At 35.0% G+C, this 9,757-nt stretch overlaps 2 protein-coding genes across 2 annotated transcripts; one reads left to right on the top strand and one right to left on the bottom strand.

The window, feature by feature from the left end:
• The first annotated feature begins 469 nt into the window (after nucleotides 1-469).
• Nucleotides 470-5,124, top strand: LOC115722181 (sulfate transporter 3.1). The gene is made up of 12 exons (XM_030651316.2): nucleotides 470-973; nucleotides 1,238-1,445; nucleotides 1,551-1,722; nucleotides 1,829-1,894; nucleotides 2,331-2,444; nucleotides 2,992-3,108; nucleotides 3,355-3,481; nucleotides 3,586-3,872; nucleotides 3,968-4,158; nucleotides 4,266-4,351; nucleotides 4,436-4,512; nucleotides 4,621-5,124. Exons 1-12 carry the CDS (start codon nucleotides 640-642, stop codon nucleotides 4,810-4,812), a joined length of 1,971 nt encoding a protein of 656 aa, XP_030507176.1. The 5' UTR covers nucleotides 470-639; the 3' UTR covers nucleotides 4,813-5,124.
• Nucleotides 5,110-9,008, bottom strand: LOC115722182 (uncharacterized). Its single transcript, XM_030651317.2, has 8 exons — nucleotides 8,531-9,008; nucleotides 7,704-7,797; nucleotides 7,517-7,567; nucleotides 7,218-7,391; nucleotides 6,689-6,868; nucleotides 6,319-6,438; nucleotides 5,691-5,824; nucleotides 5,110-5,557 (listed from the first exon to the last, which is right to left on the bottom strand). Exons 1-8 carry the CDS (start codon nucleotides 8,707-8,709, stop codon nucleotides 5,482-5,484), a joined length of 1,008 nt encoding a protein of 335 aa, XP_030507177.1. The 5' UTR covers nucleotides 8,710-9,008; the 3' UTR covers nucleotides 5,110-5,481.
• Nucleotides 9,009-9,757: the final 749 nt, after the last annotated feature.

The following is a 9,757-nucleotide window of genomic DNA, read 5'->3' on the forward strand; positions in this document are numbered from 1 at the left end:
TATGACCCAACCCCCTTAATTAGTTAGTATATAATTATATTTATATACAAACGAAGTAACTTTCCAGCCAATCAGAGCTAACCACGTGCACTTCTGTACAAACATTCTCACTTATCGTGGGGTAGGTCACCACCATATCTTACCCTATGTGTATCTAATCTAACCCACACATATATGTCTCAACACAACATATACACATAACATAACCAATCGATCGAGAGAGTTGATTTAAAAGGCTGCATTTTTGTGTCCTAATTTGATGTTACCATTTTTCGACATTAGGCAGATTCTTTATAGCTATAGAAACAAATATACAGAGAATATAATGCATGCAATGTACAGTTATATGAGTCATGTATATAGTCAATGACTTTGTTGACATGACACGTAGGCACATTTCAACGCGTGGGTCCCACCTTCCACTAAATACATATTCACACCCCATTGATGATCTTCCACTCTTTACATAAAGCTATTCTTTCCCATTAGTCTCATGCACCACAAACACCTCTTTTATTTCTCTTCTCTCAAAAAAGCATGCAAGCCATAGCTTAAGTAAAGATATATTTAGCTCTCTCATCACTCTTAAAAAAACATTTATATATATAAATCATCATTTTCATTTATTATATATATATAATGGGGGGTGATAATAAGGGAGAAAACTACGAATATGGGCCTCATAAGGTGGCAATACCACCGGCGAAGCCGTTTTTGAAAGGACTAAAATCGAGTTTAAAAGAGACATTCTTCCCTGACGACCCTTTTCGACACTTCAGTAACGAGAAGTCATGGGTGAGACGAGTAGTGTTGGGTCTTCAGTATTTTGTTCCCATACTAGAATGGGCTCCACGCTACACTTTCTCCTTCTTCAAAGCTGACCTCGTCTCGGGCATCACCATCGCCAGCCTAGCTGTTCCTCAGGGAATCAGCTATGCTAATTTGGCCAACTTACCTCCTATTCTTGGCTTATGTAAGTATATATATATATACTCAATATAAAATTACTAGCAACAGATCTTGTTAAATATTATTAGGCACTTTAAAAATAAAGTGTCATAATTAAGACGCTATGGAACATCGTAAAAAAAGTGGCTAACTTAACATAATAAAATATGGCGGATTCTATATATTTTAAGCTTAATAGCTAAATAGGTACAAAGTTATACTGTACTGGTTATTTAAGTATTGTATGCATATATATATATATATGTGTGTGTGTGTGTAATATGGACAGATTCGAGCTTCGTTCCGCCGTTGATATACGCGATGTTGGGAACATCTAGAGATTTGGCGGTGGGAACAGTGGCTGTTGGATCTCTTCTGATAGCGTCGATGCTGGGGAAGGAAGTTAGTGCCACCGAAGACCCAAAGCTTTACGTTCAGTTGGCTATCACTGCTACTTTCTTCGCTGGTGTTTTTCAGTCTGCTTTAGGATTTTTAAGGTAACAAACATAATATTATATACATACATACATACATACATACTGTATATATGTACTCTTAAAATTAATACATATATATATTATATATGTATTTAAAATATGCAGACTTGGGTTTGTGGTGGACTTTCTATCCCACGCAACAATAGTGGGATTCATGAGTGGAGCAGCCACAGTGGTTTGCCTTCAGCAGTTGAAAGGAGTCCTTGGACTCATTCATTTTACTCACGAGACTGATATTATGTCTGTTGTTCACTCTATCTTCACTCAAGTACACCAGGTCTATATATCTATATATATAAATATATTATATACGTGTCATCATCAATACAGTTTTTATTTTTGTTTGTTCTGTTAAATTTTGTGAATTGTGTGATTATTTGCAGTGGAGATGGGAGAGTGGTGTTTTGGGAGTCTGCTTCGTTTTCTTTCTCATGGTTACAAAATACCTTGTAAGTAATAGTTAATCATAAGATTATATGTACGATTGTATTTTTTTTTTCTTGCTCGATAGATACATAGCATAATAACATGCATGCATGTATAATATACATATGAACAATAACCATTTCAATAATTTATTTATTTTTTATTTTTTGGTAGCTTATAAGGTTGCTTAAGTGAAATCTTGCTCTTAAAATAAGAAAAAATAAACATATATGTACAATAAATATATATTGTATTTTCTTGTGCATGTTACTATTTGGTAATGTGGGCTATACATAACATGCAATTTTAATTTTATTTGATACAACTGAGAAAGGAAACAAACAAGAAAACAATCTATAAGAGAGAACAATATCTAAATAATTTAGTAGAACTTTTTACTGATTTTTTGTATGGTAAATATTTAATATCAAGACTTTGCTGTTGGCACTTCTTTGGCAGAGCAAGAGAAAAAAGGCCTTCTTTTGGATAAACGCTTTGGCGCCTCTAACATCTGTGATTCTAGGGAGTCTTCTTGTCTATCTAACCCATGCTGAGAAACATGGCGTTCAAGTGGTAATTAAGCAAAACTCTCTCTCTCTCTCTCTCTCTCTCTCTCTCTCTCTCTCTCTCTCTCTCTCTCTCTCTCTCTCTCTCTCTCTCTAAATTATTAGAAACACATAAATATATACACACACAATATCATACACCCATCTCTTTTGCACATGTTGTAGACCAACAAACGTATAATATTCTTTATCATAATAGATTCATTAAATAAGACATGACCAACTAATATATATCTAGTCATTCTAGTACTATACATATTATTTGTAGTGTCAACTTTGGCTGACAAAAAATCTACTAATAAATTAAAAAAGAAAAAAGGATTTACTATTTTGGGGTATAGCTATTTGTGCATATGTAGGTCTGATCTGTGTAGCAGAACATATATATAATAATTAATGAGTACTAACACAAACTAAGTTATACATTACAGCATATACATTTTTCATATTTAAAAATGGCATAGATCAACAAACCTCAATTATTAAAAGAGAATGAACCAAAAGTTAAATCAATTTATTAACTAATTTGCTTTTGTGTATATGTATCTTTGCAGATTGGACACCTGAAAAAAGGGTTGAATCCACTAACAGTGTCTGAGCTGGCTTTTGGGTCACCACATCTGACATTAGCCATTAAAACAGGAATTGTCGTTGGCATTATTGGTCTTGCGGTAATAATTACTAATTATATTATTAATTCCATTAATTATGTCTCAATCTCAAATCTCCAATTACGCATTAGATAATAGGCATAGCTCGCCAGTTGCCATATGCTCCCATTTAACTAAGTTAACCTTAATAATATGCACAGAACACCAAAGATTAATTAATGGTTGAAAATATTCATTATGATATTGGATATTGTAATATGATAAAGTGAAAGAGAAGAGTAAATATGTGAAGATGTAAATGTGCAGGAAGGAGTAGCAGTAGGAAGAAGCTTTGCCACATTCAAGAATTATCATATTGATGGGAACAAAGAAATGATCGCTTTTGGGATGATGAACATTGCAGGCTCTTGTACTTCTTGCTACTTAACCGCTGGTACATTTTCTTTGATATATATTAGTATTATACTAATATATATATATATATATATAAATATAAATTTAGTGAATAGAAGAATAATATAATGAATGATTTTGCAGGGCCATTTTCTAGAAGTGCTGTGAACTTTAACGCTGGATGTAAAACAGCAGTCTCCAACATTGTCATGGCCATGGCAGTGATGATCACTCTCTTGTTCTTGACACCACTGTTCCACTACACTCCACTTGTGGTTCTTTCGGCCATTATCATTGTCGCCATGATCAGCCTCATCGACTACGAATCTGCCATTCACCTCTGGAAGATTGACAAACTCGACTTTGTCATCTGCATGGGAGCATACCTGGGTGTGGTCTTTGCCAGTGTCGAGATTGGTCTGATCATTGCAGTAAGTACCAAACTCAATTCTCTTCCTTATAACAATGAATAATTGAACTGATTGAAAATGAAATCTGAATTGGGATTATTTGTTGGTTTATGCAGGTCACAATTTCGTTTATGAGAGTTCTTCTGTTTATTGCTAGACCAAGAACGACTGTTCTTGGCAACATTCCCAACTCCATGATCTTCAGAAGCACTGATCAATACCCAATTGCCAACAGTGTTCCTGGAGTTCTCATTCTTCATATCGATGCACCCATTTACTTTGCCAATGCAAACTACTTAAGAGAAAGGTAGAGATATTCAAAAATAGAAGTAAACTTAATTAAAGTAAAACACTTCCCCACTCGATAATAGATAACTAAGTACTAATCTTGGTCGATGATATTCTTCATTGTAGAATCTCTAGGTGGATATATGAAGAGGAAGACAAACTAAAATGCTCTGGGGAAACAAGTTTGCATTATGTTATACTAGACCTCAGCTGTAAGTACTAGTAGTACTACTGTCAATCCGCTCCTCCTATATGGAACTCTTAACCTTAATTGATCATAATAATTCATATCACAGCTGTCGGTAGCATCGATACAAGTGGGATTAGCATGCTTGAAGAGGTCAAGAGAAATACTGAGAGAAAGGGTCATAAGGTAAGAATTTATACTCCTATCCTATCTTAAATCTTTCACTTCACTTACCTTCCTTTTGCATGGAAAGATTTTGTATCTGACTAGAATTTTTTCATTCTTTCAATTTAGCTTGTGTTAGCAAACCCGCGAAGTGAAGTGATCAAAAAGCTTGACAAGTCAAAATTCATCGAGGCCGTTGGTCAGGAATGGATCTATCTCACTGTGGGAGAGGCTGTGGCAGCATGTAACTTCATGCTGCATACCTGCAAGCCAAATGTAGGAGCAGAGGAATCAAAAAGACAAACTGATGATAATGTCTAGACCCATTATGCAAGAAAAAAGATCATATTTCTTTTACTAGAGGCAAGCAACCTAATCAACTATTTAGAAGAAGCCCCATTCTAACACACTAATAGAGTCAACAAAGGGTTTCTTACCTCTTCTGAGACGTGGGAATCCTATAAATTATGTAGTTACACAAGAGTTAAATTCAAGGAAGCTGGTTTGCTGGGAATCTAAATGAGTTCCCACTTACCTTCTATGCAGTAATATGTCCAACTAGAAATAAAAATTTCTGTTAAAGCAGACGTTCTTTTTCGCAATTACAAACGAAGCTAGTTCTATGCAAACCAAGTTCAATGTTTTCTATTTTCATTTGCAAGCATATCACAAAATGTGTCTCTTCTTTAACCTGGGGGCAAAGCTGTCCTCGTGACCACAATACACAAAAGTAGTCGTACAAAAAAGAATTGTCCTGAAAATGAAATCACTCAAAAAAGCCTCAGAAATCCATTTTTCCTTCCCAAAAAGTAAACCTTCAAAATTGAGTGCATACATCAGAATGACTGAAAAGCAAGTTCTCAATAGTAACCATCACCAAAGAACTTAGCATATGAAGTAAAGGAAAATACAAGCACTCTATGCTGTCTATTCTATGTGGATAAATATTCTCCAGCAGTTCCCCAACGAAATGTCAACAAGTGAAAACATCTAAGAGCTGGACCGCTTTTCCTTGTATAGGCGTGGAAGCACTTCATGAGCACCGATATCAAGGATCTCTGGGTCCCTTTAAAAAGCAAGAACTTGAGTTAATAATGCGTTCGTACCCATTATAATCTGTTTACAAAATTTTATATTTGCTAGAACAATAAACCCTCATTACTTGCAAACGTTAATAATTTAATGTATGAAGAAGAGACCTGCACAGCATCTGGCCCTGTTCATTGGAACTAGGGACAAACCAAAGCTTTCGCAGAAAAGCTGTCTCAAATTGAACAAAGAAACCATCTTGCTGCCCATGTCTCCACTTCCGTGGTCCTTGACCTTTCCAAACCTGAAACACAAGGCACCTTCATCAATCACTTCATCTAAACAAACGAAACACCCTCTAATATGTGATAGATAATACAGTAATTAGGCTTCCTCAGTGGGAGGTTGTATAATGTGATATGAGTATGTTGAATGGATATTATCGTAATTGTTTAGGATATTCCATGTCCTTGATATTTCTAGTTTGTATTACAAGAGACTAAAATTTAGTTCCAGATGAGGCCCATGTAGATCTTATATTCTTATGTTACATTCACTGAGGTTTGGCTGAAAAATAGATAGGTTTTTGCCTCAGTATATCTTGTTTTAAAGGATTTCAATGTATTTGGAGTATTGTTAATACCCTTACCATGGTAACACGCTATCAACACATATTTCAGGTTTGATTATTTTCCAAATAGTTCTTCTAGATGACGAAATTAGCAACAGGCCAAGCAAGCATGTTGAATGTATGGGGAAGAAAAAAAGTTTACAACATATCAAATTGCAAACAATTACCTGTGGATATGATATTATACTTTTGGGGGTGACCAAGCATGCCGCTCTGGAGAAAGAATCCTCAGCATACTGCCTGAGATACAAAAAGCAGTTGCTGTGTGTATGGGGTGATTCAAAGGCCTGGTGCAATGAAGAAAATTTTAAGGTAAGAATCTTCTGTTTTGTTAGAATTGTAGAAAATAGAACCAAACATGATGGCTACATGCTAGAAAATAAATTTTACAAACTAAAATAGCATTTATTAATGCAAGATGACAAATGTTAAAAGCTAAAGTTGCATTTACTAATTCAGGTTGTCAGCAAAAAGAGGCTCGCACCTAACAAAAGCAGAACAGTACTTTATGTCACTAATTAACAGAAAGTGCGATACCTTATCGATGTTGACCATTGGAGCATATTTATCAGTCTCTGTCTTCTCCTTATCAAGAAGAAAGTATACTCTAGGATCAACCTTCGAGCTTTCATGCCAGCATTTTACAGCTGTTTCCATTGTCTCAACAAGAAAAGAGAACATTTCTTCCCAACCTTCCTCAGACCCATACTTATCAGACTGCAAAGAGAAAGACTGTTAATTCCTTTCCTGTAGAAATTGCTTGGAACAATCTTAGCACAAGTCGTCCACTAAAAGCATTGAAAATCAATGGAGAAAGCTTAAGCAACACAACTAATAAATATGACAGAAAGATAAATGATAAGACAAACCCCATCAAGGAAGGGTGTCAAAAGGATCATTAAGCAAGTATTAAACTTAAGTTACAGTACATAGTTCCTGAGAGTATGAAACTTATACATGTCACATGTGAAGCAAAAGAAAATGGCAAGAAAGATTGTCTGGAAAAAGAAAAATATAATAGATGACTACAGATAATTTATCATGATTTACAGCAACGAATAGTTACCATTTCAGTCTTTAGTTTTTCCAAGTGCTTTGCCATATTGATATTGGATTTCAAGTTCTCTACTTCTTGAGCTCGCTTTTTATCTTTCACCAACTGGGTTATTCTTTTAATTTTTCTTGATACTTCTGCACTTTTTGGATTGAATTGCAGAGCAGTATGGAAAGCAGCTAAAGCCTACAAGAAATGAACACTGAACACGTTAATTATCAGTGATAGAAAACAAAATTTATGAGCTCTTCCTACAATAGGCTCTATACAATACTTGAGTAAGAAAGATTTTACAGAGCTTCTGGTCATACATCATCATAACGCTCCATGGCCTCTAATATGCATCCTTTTCTGAAATATCCCTGGAGGTGCATCACAATGCATATTTTAGGAAGAGATACAAAAGATCAATGTGCTCTCCTCCCAAGAAAATAACCAATATCCTCTCACAAATAAATTCATTGAAAATGATGAAAAAGGAAGAATAAAATGAACCACCTTTTCCCACTCTGGGCTCAAAGCAATTGCTGTCTCAGCATCAGCAAGTGCTTTACTAAGCTTAACCAATTGCAGAAATGCTGCAGCACGGTTGCTGGTCAATAACGAAACATTAATGTGCATCAGCACATATTAAGAATTTGAAACAATTTGATAAGTAACAATTAGAAAGCAAGTGAGAAAGAATAAACCATGTTCACAGCTTAAAATAGAGATAAAGTTAAACCTATAAGTTGGGAAAACACTGCCAACCAAATGAACTCAAAACTTGGTATTTCAATGTCATATTTACCCTCAAATAGAAACACCAACCAAAATTCGTTTTGGTTCTTTCTTGGTAACTTACTCATGTTCAAAACAGATATAGAAAAGTATATGGACACTAAACTTCAGTGTATTATAAACGACATCGAAAAAACCCAGCAATCAGGGCTTCATCCTGAGAATGCATATACCTAAATCTTCAACTGAATCCAAATTGTAAGGATTACTTCTGCCCATTTAGAAAAAGCAAAGTTGATAGAAACTTAACAATGCGACATCAATCTTTGTTTGAACATAAAGATTTTCATTAGTTGTCCAATAATAAGCATGTAAACATGGCTTCACGATCAACCATAACAAAATTAAATTGAAAAGTTATCAAAATCCATCAACTTTTTATGACAACTAAAGCACCACACAGCTCTAGAACTCCCAGAGTATTACGTATATATTACACGAAATAGCTCTCCATATGATTATGCATAAATCGATAAGCAAACCCTTAAGCCAATTTGCTTGTATTTAATTTTTGTATGAAATGAAAAGAAAAAAAAAGAGAAAACCTGTAAAGGGCAGAGTTATTAGGGTCTTGTTTGATGGCCTGGGTGTAGAGAGCAGCGGCTTTGAGATAATTCCCAGCTTTGAAATGCTCATTTCCCTTATCTTTCAGAGACGTCTCCACCATTCCACCACCACCGATTGATGAGCCCGCCGTACGTGATCCTGCCTCTACTTCCGCCATTTTAGTGGTTTATTGATACAAATTAGGGTTTAATTATGGGATAGAGGGAGAAACGGGGGATGGTTTAAGCATCTGTGAGAAGAAGAAAAAAGGAGAACCCAGTAGGCGCAATAGCTAGCTCTCCTCGCTGAAACTGAAGGAGAGTGAAGAATATTATGGTACGCGAAGACTCTGCTCTGTTACGCTGCTCCTACACTAACCGCCAATATTGTTCTTCTTAGGTTTCAGTGACTGACGAGTTGGTAAATTGTGGTGTATGCCTCTGCCTTGTGTTTTTTTTTTTTTTTTTTTTTTTGAGTAGAGCGTAATGGTATTTTACAATCATTTATGGCTCGTTTAGAAGGCCGTATTAGGTCGTATTGTATTGTATTATATTGAATTGGATTATATATCATATTTTTATATAATACTATGTTAAACTTTAATTTATACTAAAATATTATATATTTAGGTGTCTATAAAAGTTAATACCACATATAGTTTTACATAAAAATATTGCATAAAATACAATTCAATACAATACAATACAATACGACCTAATAGGGCGTTCCAAACGAGCCCTTAATAACTTAATAAGCTCAAAGTCCTAAGTTCGAACTCATGACCTCTCCCTTTTTCCTACCCCTCCCTCACCACACAGCTAGCCTTAGTAGCTTTAAATGAAATTTGTTCGATACTCTAGATTTTAATTATAGAAATCTTATTTACAAAAATGTACATCAGCCAAAATTAAAAAGTGAAAAAAAGAAAATGAAAAGCTCATGTTTCTCATTTTTCAAAAAAAAAAAAACAAATTTAGAAATTTTCAAAACACAAATCGTGTTTGGTTGATATTTTTTAAAAATATTATTCTATTTTATTAATACTTCAATACTTTGAGACTCCAATATGAACAAGACCCTGACCCCGACTCTGACCCCGGACTTGAACCCCAAATTTGCACCAAGACCTGAACCCGACCCTATGACCTGGACCTTAGCACCCCTGAACTCGAACACAAACCTCGACCCTAGACACAAACCCATATTCCGACCCCAAACCCAAGATC

The sequence above is a fragment of the Cannabis sativa genome, chromosome 9 (genome assembly GCF_029168945.1).
Source record: "Cannabis sativa cultivar Pink pepper isolate KNU-18-1 chromosome 9, ASM2916894v1, whole genome shotgun sequence".
NCBI lineage: Eukaryota > Viridiplantae > Streptophyta > Magnoliopsida > Rosales > Cannabaceae > Cannabis > Cannabis sativa.

Bases quoted from the DNA above. Each gene is read 5' to 3' on its own strand.
- LOC115722182 (XM_030651317.2), bottom strand. From the start codon at position 8,709: ATGGCGGAAGTAGAGGCAGGATCACGTACGGCGGGCTCATCAATCGGT. The intron at 7,568-7,703 runs GTGGTTCATTTT...ATGCACCTCCAG, and splicing joins TGAGCCCAGAGTGGGAAAAG to GGATATTTCAGAAAAGGATG. The intron at 6,439-6,688 runs GTATCGCACTTT...TCATTGCACCAG, and splicing joins CAATGGTCAACATCGATAAG to GCCTTTGAATCACCCCATAC.
- LOC115722181 (XM_030651316.2), top strand. From the start codon at position 640: ATGGGGGGTGATAATAAGGGAGAAAACTACGAATATGGGCCTCATAAG. The intron at 974-1,237 runs GTAAGTATATAT...TAATATGGACAG, and splicing joins ACCTCCTATTCTTGGCTTAT to ATTCGAGCTTCGTTCCGCCG. The intron at 4,513-4,620 runs GTAAGAATTTAT...CTTTCAATTTAG, and splicing joins CTGAGAGAAAGGGTCATAAG to CTTGTGTTAGCAAACCCGCG.